At 46.0% G+C, this 27,545-nt stretch overlaps 1 protein-coding gene across 1 annotated transcript in view; it reads right to left on the bottom strand.

The window, feature by feature from the left end:
- Positions 1-27,545, bottom strand: part of EXOC4 (exocyst complex component 4) — a 1,633,445-nt gene that overhangs the window by 837,391 nt on the left and 768,509 nt on the right. The window contains exon 10 of the mRNA XM_069229316.1: positions 24,862-24,958. Coding sequence (XP_069085417.1) covers positions 24,862-24,958 — 97 coding nt within the window. The remainder of the gene's footprint in view (positions 1-24,861; positions 24,959-27,545) is intronic.

Raw genomic sequence — 27,545 nt, 5'->3', positions numbered from 1 at the left:
TTCCAGTCCCTTGATGAGTTCCCCTCCTATTTCACTCTTCGATGTCCTAATGTACCTTTTTACTAACGGCTAAGAATTGGTGCATACCTATCATAAAAATTCTTCATTTGAGAGACTCCCTTTCACTGTAGCCTGGAATAAGACAGAGCAGTTTGGAAATGTGTGTCACACACAATAAGGTAGGAATGTGATGGTCGGTAGTATCAGAAGACACAATGACAATTGCAGAACTTGCAAAAGCATACCATAGTGGCTCTGAAAGAATCCATGGCTCAGCAGCTGAAGGCCCCACTGTCACTACACTGAAACTGACAATTTTGCAGATGGGAAAACTGCTTGTGGCAAACAGGTTTTGCTATAACAGCCAAACAACCCACATTGCTACAGAAATACATCCCCCACTGAGAATTCCAGCTTACAGGTGTGATTTCCCAGAATGCCTACCCCCTTATCACTGTCTAGGTTTCTCATTATGTCGATTGTCAATTTCATATATGCTGTCTCGCTGGGATAGGGCAGGTGTGCTTGTGGGAGATAGACGCAGAGACACACTTTACTGTACAATGGCAGTCAGCCAAGAACTTGGAATGCTAAAGGAATACCTTATGAGTCATGTTGGTAGAGATGAGTGTCAACTGGTTGTCGGGTCGAAAGACAGGGAAGTCTATGAGGAGATATACAAATTATTTTGCTTACTAGGAAACGGTACAAGTTACTTACCTTCTGTAACAATATATCTGGTAGAGACATTTTCTAGTTGCAGATTCCTTACCTTAAAATTTCCCCCACGCGTCAGACTGGATCTGGAGATTTTTCTTCGAGCAGTACCCCAGCACGCAGTCAGTCAACTCCGCAGGCTTTGTTGGCGTTGTGGTTGCTGTGATGATGTTGCAGTGGTATATAGGTGCCACCCCGGCACGCCGACGTCAGTTTCTTTGCACAACTGTACATGCAAGTAGTGTGGAGCCATGACGAACACTGAGAATGGTGCGCCAAAACTAGGGCCCTTAAGGGAAGTTCCTGTCTCTAAAAATCAGTTCACAGAGCGGGGACGACGGGCAGGTCGGTAAGGAATATGCAACTAGAATATGTCTCTACCAGCTATATTGTTACCAAAGGTAGGTAACTTGTACATCTCATAGAGACTTCTAGTTGCAGGCTCCTTAGCATACAATATATACCCGAGCAATACCATCCCCGGTGGTGGGCTGTGAACTAAGATCACACCAAAAAGTCCTGCAGGACCGAACAATCAAAGTAGCCATCTCTGTAGACCTGACTGTCCAGGCAGTAGTGCTTGGTGAACGTATGCAAAGACACCCACACTGCTGCCTGGCAGATATCCAGGACTGAAACTCCATGTGCTAATGCTGTGGTAGCAGCAGTTGCTCTGGTTGAATAAGCACACAAACCCTCAGGGGGTTGCTTTTTTGCCAAAGAGTAGCACATCTTGATGCAGAGGACTACCCAGCGCGAGATGATCTTTTTCTGCACCACACTTCCTTTCTTCGCACCCACATAATCCACAAAGAGTTGATCACCCGCCCAGAAATCTTTGGTGCGATTTAGGTAGAATGCCAACACTCTTTTTGGATCCAGGCAGTGGAGTCTCTCCTCCTCAAGAGAGGGATGTGGGGGTGTGTAAAAAGTAGGTAAGGTGATTGACTGAGCTATGTGAAAATGTGTCACCACTTTGGGAAGGAAGGAAGCCCTAGTACAAAGCACCACCTTGACAGAATGTACTGTTAGGAACGGTGGCTTCGAAGAGAGAGCCTGGAGCTCACTCACTCTGCGAGCAGAGGTGATGGCAATCAAGAAGGCAGTTTTAAGGGACAAGAGCCGTAGAGGACAGTTGTGGAGTGGCTCGAAAGGAGCACACATGAGGTATGTGAGGACCAAGTTTAAATCCTACTGGGTCATTATGAAAGGGATAGGAGGAAACATATGACTAGTCCTTTGAGAAACCTCCCAACAATGGGAGATCTGAACAGAGAAGGTTGGTCTGGTAGTCTTAAAAAGGTAGAGATAGCAGACAGATATCCCTTGAGAGTGCCCAGAGCAGAGCCCTGCTGGGCAAGAGAGAGAGAGAGTAAAGAGGAGAAGCTCTGAGAGAGGTGCAGAGAGGGGATCAACAGACTTGTTGATACACCAGGCCACAAATTTGTTCCGACAGGTGCACACCGTTTTGGTGAAGGGACGACTGGTAGCCAAGTTAATATTACATACTTCGGGCGGAAGGTCGAAAGCCATCAACTGCCGTTGCTCAATCTCCACGCAAGGAGACGGAGACTGGACAGATTTGGGTGAATGACCGTCCACTGCTGCTGCAACAGTAGATCATCCTGAAGGAGCAATCTGAATGGAGGATCGCTGGCCATGCTCAATAGCTCGGGGTACCAGACTCTTCATGTCCAGTCCGGAGCCACCAGGATTACTTGGGCCCGGTCTTGCCTGATCTTCTTCAGAACTCTAGGCAGAAGTGGCATTGGTGGAAAGGCGCACAGGCGGCCTGAGTTCCACCCATGACGAAAAGCATCACCGAGCAAGTGCCGCCTTAGAACCTCCAGCGTGTAAAACAGCTAATATTGCGTGTTCTATGTGGAGGTGAACAGATCTAACCAAGGCTCTCCCCACTGCTGAAAGAGATCTTGTGCCACCTCCAGATGGAGATGCCATTCGCGATCAACTATGTATTAACAATTGAGTATATCTGCTCTAATGTTCAGAGAGTCCACCAGATGCTGAACCACCAGTGAAATGTCCTGGCATTTTAGCCATGCCCGGAGGTGAAGAGCCTCTTGACAAAGGGTCCACAACCCCACTCCACCCTGCTTGTTGCAATACCACATGCCGGTGGTGTTGTCAGTGAACACCTGCACCACTTTCCCTTTGAGAGAGAGAAGGAATGCTTTCAATGCAAGCTGGTTCACCCGGAGTTCCAAAAGGTTGATGTGGAGCTCGGACTCCGCCGGAGACCAGAGGCCTCACATCTCTGCATCTACCATGTGGCCACCCCATTCCAAGAGTGACGCATCTGTCACTACTGTGAGATGTGGCTGAGCAAGGTAGAGGGATCTTCGTTGACCCTATCTTGATTTGACAACCACCCCTGCAGGTCTTTCACAGGTCCCTCCAAGATCTGAACCATGTCGGAGAGATTCCCTGATGCTGCGTCCACTGGAACTTCAGATCCCACTGCAGAGCCCGCATATGCCATCTGGCATGTTGGACCAGCAAGAGGCCATGAGGCCCAGCAGCCTGAGTCATTCTCACCGAAATCCAGGATAGTGGCTAAAACATCAGGATAATAGTCCGAATATCCTTGACTCGCTTTTTGGGAGGATGAGCCCGAAACTGCACTGTGTCCAGAACAGCTCCAATGAAAGGGAGCGTTTGTGAGGTGTGACTTCGGCACGTCTATAATGAACCCCCGTGAATGAAGGAGTTTGCCGTAGGTGGGAGATGACTTTCTGTGGCGTTTCCACCTTCAACAGCCAGTCGTCGAGGTAGGGGAAGACTGGAACCCCTAACCTGCGCAGATGAGCTGTAACCACTACCATCACTTTCGTGAATACCGGAGGGACGCTGGTGAGGATAAAGGGGAGCACAGTGAAATGAAAGTGCTCATGACCTACCACGAATCGCAGGTAACGTCTGTGGGCCAGCAGGACGGGAATGTGAAAATAGGAGTCCTACAAGTCCAACGCTACCATCCAGTCTCCAGGGACCAGGGCAGAAAGGACCTGAGCTGGAGTTAGCATCTTGAACTTCTCCTTCTTGAGGAAGAGATTGAGGGACTGTAGATCTAGGGTAGGGTGAATGCTGTTGTCCTTTTTGGGCACCAGAAAGTAGAGGTAATAACAACCACAACCTACTTCTGGCACAGGGACCCTCCTCTATGGCTTCCCTGGCCAAGAGAATGCCTTAACCTCCTCGCGGAGAAGTGCCATATGATCCTACGATAGATGATCATATGATGGTGTCATGGCTGGAGAAGTCTCGAAGGTGAGGGAGTAGCCCCGTCGGACAATTTTTAACACCCACCTGTCAGTGGTAATGGATTCCCAGTGGGGCAGGTGATGGTGAATCCTGCCGCCAACTGGTTCTGGATGTTCCGATGGACGAGAAAGGCTTGGAGGCAGAGGAGGGGGTGGGGCTGGACTGGGCAGTCTGCTGGCTCAATGATTCACATGCTTGTGGGAACCCGCAGCTGCGGCCACACAGGGGCTGTACAGCATGCGCGGGGCGGTGACCAGGGTAGAAAGAAACGCAGTTGGGTGCCCCTTTCGTAGCCACAAAAGGCTCAAAAGGCAGACTGTGGAGGGTGAGGAGCAGCTGCGAGGCCAAGGGACTGAGTCGTAGCCTGGGAATCCTTAAAGCGCTTGAGCCCTGACTCCACCTTGTCTCTGAAGACACGGATGCCATCAAAAGGCATGTCCATCAAGGATTGCTGGACATCCCCTGAAAAGCCAGACGTCCCTCAAGCAGGCATGGCGCCTCAAGGCCACTGTTGATGCAACCGATCTGCCCAGTGAGTCAGTCGTATTCAGTCCACAACGGATCAGGAACTTTGCTGCGTCCCTCCCGTCCGTAACTGCTTGGGAGAGAACGGTCTGGGCTTCCTCCGGGACTCGAGGCAGCACTTGTGCAACCGTATCCCAGAGAGTATGGGAATAGTGGCCCAAAAGGCATGTGGTGTTCGGTCACTGCAGCAATAGACTGGCAGACGGAAACATCTTCCCCAAGTTATCAAGTCTTTTTGATTCCCTGTCCGGGGCAGCGGTAGGGAATGCGCCAGAGGACGACGAAGCCTTGATGAGCGATGGGTCAGTAATTTTGGGTCGGTCGGCGCAGGCCGATGGCGGCGGGCAACCATCCTATTCACAGGAGCCCCTGTGCTGGGTCTGGATAAGGTACCCAAGAAAGAGGTCTGTAAGGGCTTCATTGAAGGGAAGGAGGGGTTTCGAGTTGGAGGCCCCAGGCTGAAGCACCTCGGTCAGGAGGTTAGTCCTGACCTCCACAGAAGGAAGCTCGAGGTTCAAACCTCAGCAGCCCTTCTCACTACCATGGAGTATGATGCTCCCACCTTCGTAGCCATGGTAGGGGGAGAAAGCATGCCAGCATCAGGGGAGGTGTCTAACCCATTGGTGTCGCCCAAATCCTGAACCTAGTCCATGTCAAAGTCAAGCTGGTATTTTAAAGGGCCCAGCAACCCCTCTAAACTGTCCCCATATCCCTACCCATAGCAATAAGGGTCTGGATTAGCCCTGGGCCCAAGAGAGCCCATGGAAAATGGAATTGCCGTTGATCGATGCTGTTCCGGCTCAAGTCATCGGGATCAGTACAGGATTGATGTCGATTGTGGGGCAAACCGACGTCAGAAGCATCGACATCTGACCTGACGCCGGGAAAGGTCGCGTTGGTACGACAGGCGTCGTGGTGGATCCAGAAACAGATCCGGAGGTGCCCTCCGGAGTCTGGGCTGAAACACTTGACTTGGAACCCAAGGGGGCTATAACCAACTCCCCTGGGCCTGAAGGTGCCCAAAAATGAGGCGCATGTCCTCATAAAATTCTTTGAGTTGGGCAGGGGTGGCACTGGCTCCCGGAAAGTCTGGGGGGTGTGCAGCAGACCCAGGCAGAGGCTCTGAAGACAGAGGCCTAGAGCGTTGAGGCTCTTCCTGCATCACATCATCCGAGTGAAGTCGAAGTTTGTTTGGCATTCTTTGACTTCTTCTTCTTCTTCTTGAGACCCTTATGTCCATATGACTTGGACGAGTGATGACTCCACGACCAGTCTCCTGACCTTGCTCTCGAACGAGACCAGGAACAACGCAAAGTTGAGTGCCGGGCCACCTTGAGCTTTAGGGACTGATCCCTCAAAGCTTTCGGGTTCATGGCCCGACACTAGGAGCACGACTTAGGGTTATGGTCGCGCTCCAAACACCAGGAGCAGACGAGGAGTGGATCTGTCACTGACATCATTCGGTGACAGAAGTTGCAGAGCATGAATCCGGTCTTTCGGGGTATCACTTGACGCATCCAAAACTCATCAAAACATACTGACAGAAGTGTTGCAGTTAGTCAAAAAATGACATGGGGTAGGCTCTTCTCCAGATCTGCGTGTAGGCTGGTGCGAAAAGAAAAGAACTGACTTCAGCGCGCTGTTGTGTCGTCTATATATGACCACAACATCATCAGAGAGACCACAATGCCAACAGTGCCCGCGGTATCAACCAACGCCACCTGACGGCACGCAGGGGTACTGCTCGAAGAAAAATCTCTGGATCCAGTCTGATGCCTGGGGGAAATTCCAAGGTAAGGAATCTGCAACTAGAAGTACCTATCAGATACAGCCAATAGGTCTCACCTATAAGACTTATTGGTTTTGGCAATCTTTTGTAGATATTGTGTACAGCAGCAGGGCTGCTGTGCAATGCAGCTGAAACTTATAAGCCAGAGTTAATGAGTTTTTCTTTTTTTAAACTCATTGGTGCTGGCTGCTTAGAAAGCTTTTTTTTCAAATTTTAACAATGTGAACCTGAGACAACACAGAGTGAGGGAGGGACGGACAGATAGATATGGGGTGGGGAGAGAACAGGTGAGAGAGGATGGGCGATTACACGGCCAATAGAGGGTAGACAGAAGGGGCTGGAGCAAGCAAACAGACAACAGAGGGTGGGTGGGAGGGGCTGGGGGCAGGCACATGGAGAACATAGAGTGGTCAGGAGGGGATAAGGACAAGCACACAGACAACCGTAGGTAGTTGAGGGGGCTAAGGCAAGCACACAGACAATGGAGGTTGGGCAGCAGGGGCCAGAGGCAAGCACACAGACAACAGAAAGTGGAAGGAATGGGCAGGGACAATCACACGAAAACAGACAGTGGGTGTTGAAGGGGTGGATGCAACCATACAGACAGAGGAGGGAGTGTGGGCAGAAGCAAGCACATGGGCAACAAATCTGAGGGCAAGCAGATGAACAAGAAAGGGTGGGCAGGAGAGGCTGGATACAAGCACAGACAACTGAGGATAGGTGGGAGAGGCTGTGGTAAGCGCACAGATAATGGAGGGCTAGGCGGGAGGCTGGGACAAGCACATGGACAACAGAGGGAGGTTGAGCGATATTGACTTTGCTATTTGATATTTGATATTGAAAATGAAGTAGTAAAAAAAAAAAAAAACAGAGAAAACTCAAAAACACACTCTCTGGTAGAGTGGTTAAACAAACAAAAATCCCCCAAAAGCATGCAGTGGAAGGACACAGTAATGCATTCATGCCCCAGGGGAGGGACAAACACACTAGGAGGAAGCAAGCCTACAGAAGCTGATGAATAAGAAGCAGGTAAATGAGAGTGACAATGAACGCACCAAGTAAGCAATGGTTGGCCTATCACCCCCCCTGTAAGGTAACAAAATGTCTTGCAAGAGACAGCCAATGCATTGTTATTAGGTGAGACCTAAAAAAGAAATCTGGATTCATATGGCAATAAAGGGGAAAGAGAGGAAAGATCACCATTTGGTAGTTGAGAAGCTGGCCTACAAAGTTGTTCAAAAGGAAAGAGGCTTATCAAACAGTTTGAGTCTCTTAGCCTGACAGGACACTAGTCTAGCTGGGACTTGCAACATCACCTTGCAACAGCTTGCCTGGCTGTAAATGATCTTCCTTGGGAAGAATGACAATGACTTGTTACACAGCTTCCTCCTCGGAAATCGCACTGGCAAGAAGAAGCAAAATCTATGTTTCACATGTCATAGTGCCACTAACAGAGAAATTTGGGTGTATCAGTCTGGATTAAAAAGCTTTGGTGGAGGTTATAAAAGGGTTAGAAGAGTGTCAGGCAACAGCACAACCTGTTAAACCGATAACATACACACAATGTTTGATAGACTCTTTCCAAGAACAAGGGATTGAAACTGGAAGGACCTACCAAATCCATGTCATTGCGCTGTGCAGCTTGTCACCCAAATATTCTGCGTCTGATGTCTCTGTTTACTGATTCAGGTATTACAATGATCATTAATTGACACCCCAGGCGGGTAGTAAGTACAAAGTGTTTGATAGGTTCTTTCCAAGAACAAGGGATTGAAACTGGAAGGATATACCAAATCCATGTCACTGTGCTGTGCACCTTGTCACCCAAATATTCTGCGTCTGATGTCTCTGTTTACTGATTCAAGTATTACAATGATGGTTAATTGATCCCCGGGTAGTAAGTAGGTCCACCTCACGTGTCTGCACTCAACCTTTCCTTATGAAGCCAATATGGGCAAACAAAGTCTGCTGTTGTTTTGTGCATTTTTTTCCCATTAGAGTCAACTCAACCTGAGAGCATCAGAGAGCTTTCGATTAGCACAAGATTATGTAGCACAAGATCAGATTCGTTTTTAAGGCACGAGGTTAAATGATCCATCCAGAAACAGAGTATGTTGAGCCGACGCGGGGCCTCGAACGTGGCTCCTCAGATTCAAAGTCAGCAGCTCTGACCGTTAAGAACATCTCAATTATACAGAAACCTAAACGTACAATTGACAAAGAATCTTACAAACACCAGTTTTTCCTTTTGCTGCTTTTATGGATCTAATGAGTTTCCGCTTTCCACACTGAAAACTGCGACTTTATCCGCATAGGGAAAAAACAACTGTGTACGGGGGAGATGATGTGCTTCGGTGGCTGAACTGCAAACATCCGAACCTGGAGGTCTTCGTACGAATCCTGTCAATGGTACTTTGCCAAACTATGTAACTCTGGGCAGGTCACTGCCTCTGCCCACCCTCTTATGCCATGGCAGAATGTCACCAACCGTAAACGCCCCCAATTCCTATGTCAAATCATTTTTATGGTGAGGGAAAAATAATAAACAGTGTTTAGCAAACCAAAGGTTAGTGGGTGACTGTTGATTTCTGTCCATGCCGTATCACACAGTTCAGACAAAAAGTCTCCAAAATAGTATTTTATTTTTCACAAACAAATCATCGTTTGACAAACTTATTTGGTTGATAACCCAGCTTTCTGAACTAATGTCATAGGTGTGCCTATCCACAGGGATGGTCAATCTGTGGTTGCACCTCATTAATACCAGTTTAACACCCAAATATAAATAACAAAAAGCAACAAAAAGTTTACCAGTTCAGCATTGCAAAGGACCTTCTACTGCCCAGCAACATGTTCCTGCTTTATTTTTTTTAGTAAATTTTGAACCATTTCAGCTATAAACACTTTTTTGTGCAAATCAGCTGATTATGCAGCAGATGACAGATTATGTAGCAAACAAGGCAAATATATAATTATGCGAAAATCACCACTGCCACACAATCGCATAAATCAAGTGGTCCAGGGTATAACAGCAGTAAACCATGGGCTGCAACTTTAGTGAATGGCATCCAAGGAGAGCCATACAATGTTTCATCAGAAGATGAGGGCTTGGCTTTTACAGCTGCATGGAACTGGAGTCACTCATCATAATTAAAACATACAATTTACAATCATTAATGATGAACTGTAAGGTCAAGTAGGATGCTTTCTTCAATTCCAGGGGAGGCAATGTTCCCTTATTGTTCTTTCACACTGTTTTTCTGAAAAGGTTTTTATTTTTAACATTACGAAAACAGACATTTCTATTTTAGTAAAAACTGACTCCTGGTTATATTAGTTTGGTGGTGTTGGTGACTTCAGTTTTTAGGTCTTTCGCCAACAGGTAGCTACATATAAAATGATGGGCAGCTTAAATGAAAAATAAATAGAAAGTGTTGTTACTCAGTGGGAAAAGCACTATAGTACATTATGAACCCCCAATTAGTTAATGCACTGCAGAGATCTGTGGGTAACCACAGCATTAAGTCTTGGTTGCAGTAGTAGAAAAGATTGACTGGTGTATTTGTAGTGCTATGAGGTCACACACAGCCTGTGACAAAAAGCACTGTGAATATGTCATTATTTTATACTTGCATTACACACAATATAAGATAGACTGGTACAAAATTTTGATAAAGCTGTGCTTCCAAAATATAGATTTTAGTAATTCCCAGACCGGACGTAATATTTTTTTTAAACATAACTGTTCCTTGAACACCTCTTCAGGGGTAGTAAGCGCTATGTAACTACAATTAAAAGAACGCACCTCGCAGGTCAGTTGTTAACTCCTTGCACTACCACTCAAAAAGAATCTGTCATCACAAAGCTTCCAGTGATTCGATCAATTAAACCAGTACTGGCTCCCAAGTATCCTTTACATTTGCAGATTGACGAGTAGCACACATTTGCATTTCTTTTAGGCATGCAGGGGCCCTGGCTGGGCTTCGGTTCTGCAGTACAGGACACTGCGTAAATGACACTCTAGGCGACCTCAAGTACCACACCGACAACTGCAACAACAATACCACTTCCCTGCTCGAGAACCTCACCACAACAGGCCTCAAAGCAACTGGTCACCTCGCCAACACACATCGCTGGAAACACACTTGACCCCATTTTCTCCACCAGCAACATCACCGTCAGAAACACCGCCATGCGACACCGGATCGACCACCACTGCATTCATTTCTCCATCACCATACCTACCGTCCACCTCTGCACTTTCCGCTACCCATGCAGGAAATGGAACCAGATCACAGAGGAACAGCTCACCAACACCCTCAGCAGGGCACCTCCTCTCCTCACTACAGATGCAAACATCTCAGCACGGAACTTACATCTATGGATCTCTGAATGCGCCAACAACCTAGCGCCGCAGCCAAACACAACCTCAAGAAGGCCATCTGGTTCTACCCTGCACTCCGTGACTCCATGCGCACCTGCAAACAGCTAGAAAAAAGATGGAGAAGACCTCGCAGCTTTCAAATCTGCCATCAAATCCCACTACCACCTCATCAGATGCACTAGGAAAGCCTCCCTGCAGGACCGTATCAGCGCAACCGCACACTACACCAAAGAGCTTTTCGCTGTGGTGAAAGAGTTCACCAAACCCCAACTGGAAATGGCAAACATCCCTCCATCTCTGGACCTCTGCAACAGACTAGCTACCTTGTTCCATTAAAAAGTCAAGGACATCAATTATAACGTCGGACCCCAAGATGCTCCGAGCCCACCAACAACACTCCAGCTTGAATCCTCAGAACCTTCACAGATCCTGTACTGCTGGGCCACCCTCACCGTGGAGGAGACCCGCTCCATCATAGGCAGCATCCACTCCGGAGCCCCTACTGATCCCTGGCCTCACCAGATTTTCAACAAAGCCAACAACTCCAGCGCACCCCAGCTCCGCCACACTAACTGCTCATGGGGACAGCTACCTTCCCCAAGGACTGGAAGCACGCCAAGATCCGTCCGCCCTTGAAGAAACCCACGGCCGACCCCTTGGACTACTACCCTGTCTCTATGCTGTCTTTGCTAGTGAAGGTCATTGAAAAGGCCATCAACACACAGCTTTGCAAACACATTGAGGGCAACAACATCCTGACAATCTCCCAATCAGGCTTCAAGAGCTACCACTACACAGAGACCGTCCTCCTCGCTGCTACAGATGACATCTGCTTACTCCTCGACTGCGGCCAAACAGCAGCTCTCATCCTACTGGACCTAATGGCTGCCGTCGGTATGATCTCCATCTCACACTCTGCTCCAGACAGCTGGCATCCGCAGAAAGGCCCTACAGTGATTACGCTCCTTCCTGACCAGCAAAAGACAGAGTCAGACTCCTGCCATACCTTTCAGAACCTACGGAGAACAGCTGCGGAGTACCCCAGGGTTCCTTCCTGAGCCCCACACTGTTCAACATTTACACTGCGCCGCTCACTTCCATCGTCAGGAACCACGGATTGAACATCTTCTCCTGTGACGACGACACCTGGCTGATCATCTCACTGACAGAAGACCCTACAACTGCCAAGAAGAATTTCCACAACAGGGTGGAAGTCGTCGCCGCCTGGATGAAGGACAGCTGCCTCAAGCTCACCTCTGACAAGAGTAGAATCCTCATCCTGGGACCCTCCGCATCAGCCTGGCACTACTCTTGGTGGCCTGCTACTCTAGGCACCCCCCACCCCAACAAATCACGCATGCAACATCAGCTTCATCCTGGATTCATAGTTCACCATAACCGCCAAGTCAACTCCGTTGCATCCTCCTGTTTCCACACACTTTCCAACTTCTCCAGACGATCTTCAAATGGATCCATGCAGCAAGACGGTAACCCACGCCCTGGTCATCAGCAGACTCGACTATGGCAATTCCTTCTACCCAGCACCACCCAGAAGAACCTGAAGAAACTACAGCACATCCAAAATGTCTCTGACAGACTCATCCTGGATGTTCCCCGCCGCGAACACATCACCAGACACCTAGTAGACCTCCACTGGCTCCCCGTTGAGAAAAAGATCAACTTCAAACTTTTCATCCATGCATACAAGGCTAGGACCCAGCTACCTCAACCACCGCATCACCTTATTCTTCCCTGCCAGACCTCTCCGCTCAACAGGCACCGCACCCCGCATACTGAAGACCTCGGCTGAAGGAAGATCCTTCATCTAACTCATGTCAAAGAGCTGGAATGCCTTGCCTCTTCACCTCAGGCAGTCACCATCATTACCTCAAATTTGGAAGGACCTTAAGGTCTGGCTCTTTGACTGAAGCACAGAGGATGGGACCCCCTGCCCTAGCCCTCCCCCCCCAGCGCTTTAAGACCCTTACCGGTGAGTAGTGTGCTCCACAAATTCTGATTGATTGATTGAAGCATTTCAACTATCAGAATGAATCATTCCTGGTTGGCTGTCTTTTCCCAAAATGAAGAGCAAACTTTTTTGATTTCAGGCAGAAGCAAGGCCAGGGAACGCTCACCACCTTCCCATGACTCCACGCCACCCCTGGGGTCGTGCACCACAGATCGAATATATATACATATATATATATACATATATACAGGGAGTGCAGAATTATTAGGCAAGTTGTATTTTTGAGGATTAATTTTATTATTGAACAACAACCATGTTCTCAATGAACCCAAAAAACTCATTAATATTAAAGCTGAATATTTTTGGAAGTAGTTTTTAGTTTGTTTTTAGTTTTACCTATGTTAGGGGGATATCTGTGTGTGCAGGTGACTATTACTGTGCATACTTATTAGGCAACTTAACAAAAAACAAATATATACCCATTTCAATTATTTATTATTACCAGTGAAACCAATATAACATCTCAACATTCACAAATATACATTTCTGACATTCAAAAACAAAACAAAAACAAATCAGTGACCAATATAGCCACCTTTCTTTGCAAGGACACTCAAAAGCCTGCCATCCATGGATTCTGTCAGTGTTTTGATCTGTTCACCATCAACATTGCGTGCAGCAGCAACCACAGCCTCCCAGACACTGTTCAGAGAGGTGAACTGTTTTCCCTCCTTGTAAATCTCACATTTGATGATGGACCACAGGTTCTCAATGGGGTTCAGATCAGGTGAACAAGGAGGCCATGTCATTAGATTTCCTTCTTTTATACCCTTTCTTGCCAGCCACGCTGTGGAGTACTTGGACGCGTGTGAAAAGCATTGTCCTGCATGATAATCATGTTTTTCTTGAAGGATGCAGACTTCTTCCTGTACCACTGCTTGAAGAAGGTGTCTTCCAGGAACTGGCAGTAGGACTGGGAGTTGAGCTTGACTCCATCCTCAACCCGAAAAGGCCCCACAAGCTCATCTTTGATGATACCAGCCCAAACCAGTACTCCACCTCCACCTTGCTGGCGTCTGAGTCGGACTGGAGCTCTCTGCCCTTTACCAATCCAGCCACGGGCCCGTCCATCTGGCCCATCAAGACTCACTCTCATTTCATCAGTCCATAAAACCTTAGAAAAATCAGTCTTGAGATATTTCTTGGCCCAGTCTTGACGTTTCAGCTTGTGTGTCTTGTTCAGTGGTGGTCGTCTTTCAGCCTTTCTTACCTTGGCCATGTCTCTGAGTATTGCACACCTTGTGCTTTTGGGCACTCCAGTGATGTTGCAGCTCTGAAATATGGCCAAACTGGTGGCAAGTGGCATCGTGGCAGCTGCACGCTTGACTTTTCTCAGTTCATGGGCAGTTATTTTGCGCCTTGGTTTTTCCACACGCTTCTTGCGACCCTGTTGACTATTTTGAATGAAACGCTTGATTGTTCGATGATCACGCTTCAGAAGCTTTGCAATTTTAAGAGTGCTGCATCCCTCTGCAAGATATCTCACTATTTTTGATTTTTCTGAGCCTGTCAAGTCCTTCTTTTGACCCATTTTGCCAAAGGAAAGGAAGTTGCCTAATAATTATGCACACCTGATATAGGGTGTTGATGTCATTAGACCACACCCCTTCTCATTACAGAGATGCACATCACCTAATATGCTTAATTGGTAGTAGGCTTTCGAGCCTATACAGCTTGGAGTAAGACAACATGCATAAAGAGGATGATGTGGTCAAAATACTCATTTGCCTAATAATTCTGCACTCCCTGTATATATATATATTAAAAAACACAGTGGCAGTCGCCACTAGGTAGTTATGGTTAGGACCATGTTTCCATAGGAAAAGCATTTTTTGACTTGCCTATATCGTTGGCACCGTTTGATCAATCTTCACAAAATTTCCCCCCCAAAAAGTGTTGCGGTGATTCTTGTTGCACATTGGAAGTTTCGGGGTGATCCGTCAAGTAGGGGCAGAGAAAAAGAGATGGGTGAAAAAAGTTGTGTTTCCTATGTTAATTCCCATAGGACCTTTAGACACGTCTACAGCTTGAACCGCTGGATGGAATTACACCAAATTCAGCAGAAAGTTAGCTTTCACTTATTTGGTGCAAATCAGTTCAGTAGTTTTAGAGAAATTAAAGAGAAAACAAATTTGTAAATCTCTGGTTTCGGCGACATCGCGATTAATTTGCAAATATTTTACGAATACGTGTGCAAAAAGAAGCAATGTAATTGGCTGACCACAACTGACTAGAAAACTGCAGCCATCATTTAATTTCACTGGACATGGTCCCTAGGGGTGAAAATCCAAATTTAAAGTGGCATAAGGGGTCAGTGTGAAGGTACCCTGACCCCATGGGTGATATATAGATTTGTTCTAGTGGCAATTTATAGGATTAAAATGATTTTTCGTAACCATGCGTGGTATTCGCAAAAAAACGAGAATTTTCACGAATAACTGCAAATGTGAAAACATTTGAAAGAAAAACCACAGACTCATTTATACATCACTTCATTCATTCATACATACATACATGCACTCAGAGACTCAGGCGCCCACTCACACACCCACTCAGAGACTCACACACCCACTTACAGACCCAGACACTCATGCACCCACTCACAGAGACAGGCTCTGTGGCCAACCTGCGCTGCACATGGCTAGAGGCCATGCGTGATGCGGGGTTGGGTGGTTATAAGGGCTTAGCTGCAAGGCCTGGCTGCAGACCAGGCCTTGCAACCAACCCCTGCCACACATGGCCGAATGCTATTTCATGAGCACGGTACATTGTATAGCTGAATACAATAAACATGTAACTTCCTTATTCTCTTGCTTGTCCTTCTCTCCAGTACAATCAAAGAAAGGAGATTTGGGGAAGATGGAATGTAAGGGGTAATCATACTACTACACGCCAATCCTAAAAAAAACTCAGGGTTCATATTTCGGTAAACAACCTGGATAATATGTATCAAACATCACCTCCTAAGCTAAAATAGGAGCAGTACTATGGTGCCTGGGTCATACATATGAATACCATGCAAAGGATACCTCCAGAATCATTCAACGTCACTGCCTCCGCGTTTATTTTGGCGTGCTTCCAGTAAGGCCTCTCTGGAGTCCGCCTATGTGAACACATCTTGTTTGCCTTTGTATAAGACCCAGAGTTTCACAGGGTGGCACAGAGATGCCTCAAGTTTCTTTTTCATAAGATCATTCCTTGGTGCATTGCCTACCTGTAGATATACATATATATATATATATATATATATATATATATATATATATATATATATATTCACTGAAAAAACAAGGGTTACATGGATGTTATAGTTAGGTTCTAAATTTACTTGTCTACAACCATAGAAATTCAGCAGTTACAGTTAGAGTCCCTGTACCCTTTGTTTTTTCAATGAATTTCTATGTTTTTTAACGTGAAGTAATTTTATTAAGGGACACTTCCAATGGAAGATGTACCATGAATTTGAAAGCAGAACACCTGCTGGCACCTACTGGGAAAGAAGAGGACAAAAAACGGAGGTGCCCCCCACCTCCCAAAACAAAATTGGGGGAAGACCGAATGTACCAGTTGAGTCCTTGCTAATGCAAGGAACCATAGAGTAACTACTGCCAAAAAAGTACCTAACAAGGTCCCCATAAGGAACAGCCAACATAAAAAGATGGCCAAAGGCCATATAATAATAAGAAAAAGCACCTGTGAGGAGCAGGAACACCATATCAGGTGTCGCACTGGAAGCAAGAAGCACATCGCCCGCAAAGGTGGTATAAAAATGCAACAGGGGAAAAAAAACGGCCCCTGAACAAATTAAAGAAACCCATACAGAGGAGGACTCTGTACCACCAGGAGGCTTTAAGACTGAGGGCTAACATGAGTGTCTCCAAAGCGGAGTAAAGCTGAGTCGGCATGCACACTAGAAAGTGAGGTGCCTTCAAAACGCATGTCAAGTAAAGATGCCTGCGGTTTCTGAAAAATTGGAGAAACGCAACAATGCCCGCCAATGCAGAGCCACTGAAGAGGTCATAACCCTTCCAACAGAATTGGTAGTATCCACACCACATCTGATACGAAGCTTGGCAGCTTGCCCATACTAAGGGAACTATAATATTCCTAGCCTCCTCAGCTAGAGAAGGCAAAATGCGCTCCACTGAGTCCCACAAAACATGGGAGAAGCGAACGAGGGCACAGAAATGTTGATTGAATGCAAGGCAGAGCTAGATGAGGCAAACATCTGCCTACCAGAAGTGTCTAGCTGTCTGGCCTCTCGCTCTGGAGGAACATGCATAAGACTATATGCCGCTAAAGCAGTTTGCATCACAAAGCTTTGAGTAGTGGCATGCCGACGGAGGCAAGATGGATCCTCTGGGGCTGGTCTGTGTCTATGTGAAATAGAGTGCTCCACAAGGGGACCAGACAGTGGTTGGGCCCAAACCCCCAAGAGGATATCATAAAGAGCCTCAAAATAAGGAAGAACCGGCTCCACTGGTCAGGATGTAAGACTTCAAGTAAGGGGTCCATGGACAATTGAACAGTGGGAAGTTGTAAGTGTAACACTTCTGAACACGTTTTAACATGTCTGCTAGAGCAGGACTTGCCTCTAAAGCAACCCAGGGGATGACAGGAGGCTGGAACCCAGGAGGAATCCAAGCCACTAGCATTGCCCAAGTCAAATAAACAATCTGATTGTGGAAGCAGAATGGTATAGGAAATGGTAGGCTGACAATCCAAACTGTGCCCCTCTGAATGAGGAACTGGAGGGTGGGCCCAGAAGACATAGGGCAATAAACAGAGACAACCGACTCCATCTGCGCCACTCCTGGCATCAGGATCAGCGTCGAATGACATTGAGAGCATGAGACCTCGACATGGGAAGGTTGGTCGTTCGACTCCGGAGAGACAACAATAGGGGCATCCAGTGAAGTTGAGGGCGCCACCACCAGCAGAGAAGAACCAGGCGCGGAAAGTGGAAGTCGCAGGAGGCAGTGCACCGATGCCGAACCAACTCCGTAAACAGAGTCGGAGGGCCAAACGGGCACAGAGGACAAAGACGCAGGTGAAGATCCTGTCAGGGTGCCCTCCACCTCCTTAGGGCCCGAAGGCGCCCCAGAGGGAGGGGCAGGCACAAAAATGTAATGTAGGGATGCACTCCTGCACAGACGCGTCCTCAGAAGAACAAGATGAGCCACATGGAGGCAGTGAAGCCGGAGGAGGATGCATCTTCAACACTTACCTTGAGATGTCGATGGGGCCACATGCGAACGACTCCTACAGCGTTCTCTCAGACTAGTTGTGGAAGGAGAAGGACTCCGATGCCTACAAGAGTCCTGGGAAGACTGCGACAACCTCGCTGCCCGGATCTTCATTTGCCACTTCCTCAACGCGTTAGGCCTCAACTGCTGACAGGAGTTTCAATCCTCAGTGTTGTGGTAGGTGCCTATGCACCACATACAGACAGAATGGGATTCCCTGACTGACATCTGTCGAGCACAGGACCCACAAGGCTTAAAGCCACAAGGCATACACACTGTTCCAACCGACGATAAAGGGAGCCCAAAGACGGCTGGAAGAACCGCTTCTCCGGATCCGGGTTGCAGCGTGGAAAAGAAGAAACGGACTTCAGTGCTTTGGAGGAGGAATAATATGGACTCCGTTGACATCATATCCGATGGATGACGTGAATATGGAGTCACATAGTACCCTCTACTGACGCGTAGAGGTACTGCCGAAAAGTATTTCCGGATCCAGTCTGGCACATGGGGTGAATTCTAAGCTAAGGAATCTGTAGCTAGTTGTCTCTATTAATTTGCTATTTCAGTGGCATTTCACCCCAGCCCAGCTTCACACCACTTATCCCTCCTGTGCTAACTCTTGCTGCCGGGGCTGTAGGGATTTGGGTACCCTCCTACACATCATGCAGTCCTGCCTTCATTTGGGGGATTTCTGGGTTAAAATATTCCTTGCCATCTCCCAGATTGAAGGGCAAAAGATCAATAAACTCCTTGAGCAGTCCCTGCCTGGCAGACCATTGGAGGCTTCCTATCCACTCCACTTTACCCATCCAATCCTTTTTCTTTACAATGCAGTGTGCCTCAGGGCTTGTCTCTGAGACCCACCTTTTTTAATCTATATGTCACTCTTCTGGCTAGGCTCATAAAAACATTTGGCTTTATGGTAGTGTCCTACGTGAATGATACTCACATTGTGGTATCAGTGTCTGGTAATCTGGAGGACACTGCAGCTCGATTTCATAGCTGCATGCTACACATAGGCAAACGGATGTCTAATAACTGCCTTAAATAGAACTCTGGAAAAACCGAGGTCCTTACACTTGGTAACAACACCTCATTTTGGTCCCCAAGGAACTGGGTACTTTGCCAACCCGTCACAAAAGTTTAAAACTTAGGGATTCTTTTTTATGACAAATTGTCATTTGAAAATCAAATTAATGCTGTAATATCATCGTCCTTTTTCAGTTTGAAAATTCTCAGGAAACTGCTTTATTTTATCCCGCAGGAGTTGCAGTAGACAGTTGTCAATGAACTTGTGCTTTAAAAACGAGATTATTGTAATGCCCTATACCATAAAAAACAGATTTTTTTATGGCACACTTCACCCAGGTCTTTGCGTTCTTCTTCTGCCAACAATGTGGTCATTCCCAAATTTAGAAGGTCGCATGGGGGCGGCAGAAGCTTTGTTGTCTGCACCGCCCAATTGCGGAATTCGCTTCAGCCTCACTTGAAGAAAAGCACAGGCCTTCTTTCCTTTAGGAAAGTTTTAAAGACCTTGCTTTTTCATCATGGACGTCATTAAGGGGTCGCAGTTTGCCGCCTCTGGCACTGTCTTTGTGACCCTTGTCCTCAGAGGTGGCAAAATGAGTATCAGGAATACAGTGCATTTCGTCCTTATGAAGCACCACTCTATGTTTTCTCTCAACATTTTTTTTATTATACTAACATTGAATTAAGTTTCGTTATTCACTGTTGGTGTAATAAAAAGGGATAACAATTAGCTGGAATATGGCCTTCCCTGGCAGATGAGTTAAGTAAAACAAAGTGCCTTTAAATGTATGTTGTGTGCGTGCTTGCGGGTGAGTGTTTATTTGGGAGTATGCGTGTAAGTGCAAATGTGTGTATGTGTATGTGTAAGCATGTGTATGAGTGAAATTGAAGGTCAAAGGGCGTGTGATATCACTTCCGCTACTCATGGCATTTTGGTGAATTGACGTTCATGTTTTTAATCAATAGGTTCTTCCCTTGATATTTCAGATTCTTTGTTTCTGTAAAGATTTGTTCCTCTCACTGATTCCTTTCTGTTTCTGCCAGCGCCAAGACACCCCCGGGCAACAGTGTGCTTTATAAAATACATTTCAATTTCACTTAATGGCTGGAAAGCGGATTTCTCATCTCTTATTGGCAGCTAAACACACCACACTTGCCTTATGGGAGAAGCCCATTATGCCCACCTATGGCCTTTGGCTTCATAATGTTCTACACTTATTTGGGTCAAGAAAAGCTACCCTATGACCTTGATGATAAATCCACACTCTTTCTCAGATTGTGACACCCACTTACCTCCTATCTGAACATGGTCATTGTAAGCCCTTGCTCTGCTTGATTCTTCACTAATTCCACCATACTGCTTATCCGTGTCCTTGGAGGACTGATGCTTCATAACTATCTACTTATTTACATGGATGCCCCAATGTGGACTTGTTATTTAGTGGCTGCGTCCACCAACAGTCTTATTGGTTCACTTTTTTTTGCTTCACTAGAAGTAAGCACAACAAAAACTACTGAAACTAAAAAAAGAATAAAACACAAAGGTTCTAAAAAAAATAATCTTTGTGGAGGGGCCTGGCCAAGCCGGGCATGGAGCAGATTACTCCCGCTCTACTCCACTCTGGCCGTATCTAAACTCAAATCACCCCCAACTGAAATGTATTAGCCCTTTTCTACTCTCTTCGGGTCACCGGAGTGCTTCTGGCAATTTCTGGTGGGTCACTGAACCTGGAGCGGTGTGTCCAACATAAAATGGCATGTTCATAATTAGCCATGCAGGACTGAGAGAAGCGTGGATGCCATCTTGGGGACTGCGCTCAGCTTTCCTGGCATGGTGCTTAATAACACAACTGTAGAAATAACCAGTGAAGAGGGAGCAATGCTGAAAATTTAAGAGCAGCACCACTCCAGAGTATGGTGGACTGCGGCAAGGCCACGCGAGCCTAGGAGAGTCGCAGATTAGATCTTGAGGGCTGCATCCAGCCTCCCAAGTGTGGCACCCAGCTGCACCCCAATTCCAGCAACAACTTGAGCGTCAAGAGAGACTCAGGAACTTAGGCAGTGCCTAGTCTGAAAGTGTTTAAGCACCTGTGTCAGTGTGACTGATCAGTGTGGAGAAACAGGGAGGTCCCCAGTCCTGTTTCCTGTGGTCGTGGGCCTGGGTCTGGAGGGAGACCTAAGCTGAGAGGCTGCATTTCCTCCGCTCACTATGGGGTGCCCACCAATGCCTTTTCCTTGCCAGCAAGAGGAAGATGAGTGGGGGTGGCACCTGACGTGGCCTGGCCTGCAAAGGAGGGGAGTCTAGGAATACCATCAGTACTGGGCTTCCTATATAGGCAAAACGTCGTGCAGCACTATACAGTGCAAGCCCCAAATAGGTCAAAATCGGCAAGCAGTAGCTGCAGATAAAGAAGGTCGTCTTAAGCTCATGTTGCAGAGAACTGGAGCACGCTGACCATGCTAAAACTTGATTCCCCAAATGTTGCACAAAGCTCCTTCCTACATACCCTATTGGCCTACTCACAGAGCAATCGAAAGAAACTCTAGGGGATATTATAGTGGGTGAAGACTTTATTTGCCCCAGGACCCAATCACCTAACCACATGTCAAAGTGACAGGTGCAAAGTCAACCTTCCTTAAATAAGAGATCACTGAACTGGGCCTAGTTATTGTTCAGTACCACATCCAGATCTCCGAGATTATTCCTTTTACTCGTATGTCCATTCCTAGGATTCTAGAATTGATTATGTCTTTATAACACACTTGCTCCTATGTTCACTGAAAATCCAACATTTCCATCTCAGACCATGCACATCTAGCACTCACTTGGCGGCATGGGCGCCAGAAACCTTGAGGACCTCCTAACTGGCGACTGAAACCACACATGGACCAAGTAAATAGGGCAGCTACTAAGACCATTATTATGGATTATTTTGTACATAATTTGCAACAGATATAACGCCTCACACGCTCTGGGATGCTCTCAAACCTACTATCAGCAGCTTCATCATTACTACTGAAATAGGCCCGGAGACACAAGGCTCCTTGAGCAAAACCTCATTTCTCAAATCAGGGCTCTTGAACAGTTAAACAAACAATTCCCTTCCAAATAAAAAAAACTGGCTATCTTAAGGGGTCATGTTAAATTGCACAGAATAATGGTAAACGATCACTGCTAACCCTGAGACAGGGTTTTATGACAGGGGGAAGGTAAACACATTACTACTGCTTAAAATTCATCTAGACAGAATCACAACAAACATCAAGTTGAAACCCACACTGATACCAGGGCAGTAAAAACGACAGCGAAACAACAGGATTTCCATGACTTCTACCAATCCCTTTAAAGGCAGGTAGACAAATGCTGTACTAATATCCAAGCTCACCTCAAAATCAGGACTGAACACCTATTTCCACACCGCACAGGGAGCTCTTGGAAGAACACACATAACCGGAAGGAATTCACAAAGCCCTTATGTCTATGCCATTGGGTAAACATCAGGCCAAACGGTCTTCTGGTGGACTTCTAGAGAACCTTCTTCCCATTTTTAAATTAACACTTGACCACACTGTTTAATTATTTTAACCAAACCACAAGTCTAATTCCATCTATGTGCAAAGCTACGAGGCAAATCCCTAACTAAGCATCTTACTGCCCTCCTAAACATCAAAGTAAAACTCTTTCACAAAATCCTGGTGCCGCAATTGGAAACCCTCCTTCCAGGCTTGATAGACCCTGACCAAGTGGTCTTTAATGGCAACCAACAAGGAGCAGACAAACTCAGGCGAACTGCACACTTGTTCAAAAAAGCACAAAGACGTAACATATCTACTCTGCTCCTTTCTTTGGACTAGAGAAGGCATTTGAATGGGTGAGTTGGGCATTTCTCATGGCGGTCCTGAACAAAATACAAATCGGCCCAGTGATGATTAATAAAATCATGGCAGCATACACATTCCCTATAGCAGTTATCAGGATTAATGGCCAATGCATGGCCCCTATCAAACGTGAGAGAGGCACAAGGAAGGTGCGTCCCATTTCCCCTCTCCTGTTTTACTCTGGTGGTACAGCCCTTAGCCATATGATTAGAAACTCACAAAAGGTAGCAGCGATCCCATTCAGTGGTCGTACCCGCCATGTGAATCTTTTCGTTGATGATCTGCTGCTTACACTGACAAATCCCACAAAATCACTGATGGAATTAGTTACAATATTGGATACATATGAAATGATTTCAGGTTTTAAAGTAACTAAAGTTAAATCACAGGGCATAAATCTCACAATACTCGACTATACCATACCCCTTCTACGAGCCCTGGTTCACTTTTGGTGGGCTAACCACTCTATAAGGTACCCTGGGCTCACCATAACCAACCTCTTTGAGGGGTGAACCAGGGTTTCCTGTCACACATTGCTATGGAACAGACAACTCCTAACATTTCAGGTTGTTGGCAACCATAAACTGATAATGTATCTACAGTGGATTTTTTTCTGTTTTACACACCCTACAGTGTACTCCACCTCTTTGACTAAGGGGGAGGGGATCCTGGGACATGGGAGCAGGTGCTTCCATTTCCCCCCTCATGCTACCAGACACCACAAAGACCAGAGGTCACACAGCAATGACTGCCGGGGCAGTTCCCTGGCTGAGCCCTTGGCTTCGAGCCTCGTACCTCTTGATTGTTGGGTTCTCATCCCTGCTCTCTGAAAACCCAGGCTCTCCTAACCTCCCCCCCCCCCCACCATCCTGCGCCTATTCCCCCTAAAGTTGACTTCCTCCAAGTCACTGGATGGGAGAGGTGGTAGTTTCCCCATTGTGCTGCACTCTTTGAATATGGTTCGATGCTTGATTTACATTATTGCTTGGGACAAGATGAGACATTCCAAGAATGTAATGCCCTACTCTCATTCTCTGTGTGACTGCTGCTTTTATCACACCTAAACCCCTGACTGATGATGAAGCCTTCTTATATTTATGAAAATGTTCAATAAAATGATTTAAAAACAAAAAATGATATGTTCCTGCTGCTTTAATTTATTTCATGCCATTTTCTAATCTAATGTGTAAGCTACTGGCAGACTGATTAAATTATTTTGTATTCCCAGCATCTGTTCAAACTCAGTGGGGGTTATATTTGGCATCTACAAACAACTGTTACTTATGCAGTGGATCCGATGTACTATGGAATTCATTCCTTTAATATGATTTGATATAAATAAAACGCTCTTTCTTCCATTTCTTTAAATATAACTCCAATATGAGTGAAGCACACTTGTACCTGTACCATTACCTCTTGTTAATTACATTAAAGGGTGAGGCAGAAATACTAGGGACTAGGGTAGCACCATACACATCTTCAGCAGGGAACATAGCTGCTCTGGAGTTTAAACAGTTTTTGGTGCTTCCGAGTGATTTCAAATGTGTGGTGGTCATGAAGAGTAGGAACAAACAATGTGGATTTGCAAAACATGATTTAATGATCCCGGTGGACAGCAGTTAAAGGTCCTGCCAAGATTTCGGATGGACCCCATACCACATTGCTCCAAATCTGGTGCAATAAAAAAAAAAAAAGAGAGAACATAGATTGAATTCCAGCAATAATATTCTTGTCTAATTTCTGAACCATTTACAAAAAATACCCACAGTAATACATAAATATATCCATTTGCATCCATCTAGGCAGCCGCTGACGTCTGCTTACATTTGATTCTCAAATCACAGGAAACAACTCTCTAGGATTTACAATTACTGAAGGCTGGTGAAATTAATTCAGTGGCAAACAAGAGGTTACTACAAAATATGTACTGAAAAGGGCTGTCTAATAAGAGAATACATAACAAACTAGTGTCACATCTTACCTGAGTAAGGGGTGAAAAATGATCGTGATATTTCTGGCACCAGGCTTGCAGACAAACTTTGCTCCACCACCTTCAATTAGGTTATCATCAGGGCCACCTGCAGACAAAAAGAGTTATTTCTTCAGTTCAATATACAAACAAAACACGACCGCCTCCTTTAGAACAGGTCTCCATGCACAGATTATGACAATGGAGCAACATCACAGTGTGCAAACTTAGGCCATATAACACTCAGCTACAGTACATCTCCAGGTATGATGCTCACCTGGCGGGCCGCCCCATAACTAATTTAAATCGGTATCCTTTTAAGAGGGGGATACTAACCAAGTGATGGCTGCGGCTTGTTTACACTAAACAGCATACCCCACATCATAAGAAATCTGAAGAGCATGGTGTGATCCACGGTGGATCAAAGCCACAGATACATCAAATAAACCTTTGAATACACATTACTGAAGACTAAATGAAGAAGACCCCTGCATGAGAGCTATTTAAACATTGTTACCAAGTCTAGCCTTCTCATAATAGCGAAGGTTAAGAAGTTAGGATGAGTGCTTTCATTAGACACCTATTTTGCCGGCAAAAACCCTTCAATAATAATAAATTACACTTGTCAAGGCTAAGAAAAATTACTATCATCAAGATCAAGTAAGCTTTTGCGCCATCTCATGTTCAACTGTACTGACCCCAGTCAAATATCCAAAAGCATTGGTTCCCCCATACTGAAAATTCAGGACATCAACAGCCTTCTTAAACACAATCCTAAATCAAGACTGGAGATTGGAATATAATACGCTATTGCATGAATGGACAATCCAGGATTTTTTTAACGAGGGAATACCCTGTACATGAGATTTTAGGCAGCAAGGTTTTTTAGGACACTGGACCTATTTTATAACTATAGGCTGATTCGGTTCTAAGCAGTTAAAGGTGTCTTATTGGGGTCCTGGAGAGGGTTTAGGCCACACATTCTGTCCCTCTCACTACCCTCCCATGTGAACCTCCGAAAAACGTACAACTGCCCAAGTGGATAACATATTTCATTTTATGCATGCAATCCCATAAAGTTTCCTGTGAAATACAAATTCCCTTCACTGACTTCACTCTTTAATACCATTCCCTTCACTGACCTCACCTTCTAAAACCTATGCTATGAGTGAATGCCCAAGGTTGTTTGGACTACCACTGCCTTTGGGTTTATCCCAAAGACGTTAAACAGTGGTCACAGTAGCAAACCCTGAAATGACCTTACAACTCTGGGTTCAGCCCATAGACCCTATACATTGTGGTTCAATAATCATTTTAGGCTAGACCACCCTCTCCTCTGGACTATCATCACAGACTCACTACTGTGGCTTCCCTTGAGCTCAGCTTTGGCAATTGCCAACTGGAAGTGACATTTCAGAGACACTAGCTTAGCAATCCTCAGTTGGGCCCTTCTATCACAATGGAACAGATTTCTTTAAAAAATACTATCTTAGTCCCTGGTAGTGAATTTACACTGCTCTAGGGTGACACATAAGGCATCTAAATCACAAAATCTTGAAACCGAGAGGCAAAGTAAATGAACGCTAAATGATCTGACAGCTGAACGTTTGCTTCCCCAAAGCCCTCAGCACCCTAGTACACTCATAAAATTAACAAAGATACTCCCACTATGCTCTTGAAAACAGGAAAAAATGGAGGAGATCAACACTCCTGGATGGCCTCATTCACCTCAAAACACTCCATTCTAAAAGACAATCCCACATCATCATAGCTGAAGTATCCTACTACAAGACCACCATCAGTGAGTCAACTAACAGAAGCAAAGATCTCTTTAGGCTATCAAACACTGCAGCTATCCTCAGCTAGCATAGTCCTGCTTTATTCGACAGATTGGATGTCATCAACCTCTTCTTCACCAAGAAGATGGACAAGACCATATCCAACAACATAACCATTTCCACAGTCACTCACTTCCAGCCACCACCAATTGGATCTCCTTCAATCCAGTCTTGCATACTGAACCCTCCAATATCCTGAACCCTCTCAAGGCAATCTTCTATGAAGCTGATGCCCTTTTTTCTTCCATCAGACTGATCCAAGGAGAGGCCCTCACAACCCTTCTCCACATTGTCAATGCCTCCCTGTAGGAGGCTGGCCCAGTGTGTGGTTGACACCTATGGTGTTACACCTTATACTGGGTCCAGGCAACCCTTATTAGATAGTGTTACGGTGTCTAGGTAGCCAGGGCTCTCTAGTGGTAGCTGTGGCGAGCAGCCAAGACTTATCTAGGAAGAGTGTGAACGACTTGCAATACCACAGTAGTCCCACGGTAACTTATCACACATGAAAGGAACCACACAGTATTACAAAAATAAAGGTACTTTAGTACAGGAACACCAAACTAGATTACTATAGGCAAACACCCTTCTGGAGGTAAGTACACACAAAATATACACAGGTAAGTATTAGGAAATAGAATAAAATAGCAAGGGCCCTAAAGGGGAGCCAAACCTTTTACTTAAAAAGTGGAATGAGTCCCCCACCAGAGGATATGGAGTTGTTAGCCAAGGGCTGGGAGGGAATGGAACCCCAAGAGGTACGTATCTAGAAGACCCCCAGCGATCAGGAGAGGAGAGGTAAGCTACCTGGTCGTCCATAGGCTAACATAGGGACTAGTAAATGGAATATTGCAAAAG

Source organism: Pleurodeles waltl, chromosome 4_1 (assembly GCF_031143425.1).
Source record: "Pleurodeles waltl isolate 20211129_DDA chromosome 4_1, aPleWal1.hap1.20221129, whole genome shotgun sequence".
Lineage (NCBI taxonomy): Eukaryota > Metazoa > Chordata > Amphibia > Caudata > Salamandridae > Pleurodeles > Pleurodeles waltl.
The sequence above is the reverse complement of the archived record's forward strand: the minus strand, read 5'-3'. Positions and strand labels throughout refer to the sequence as shown.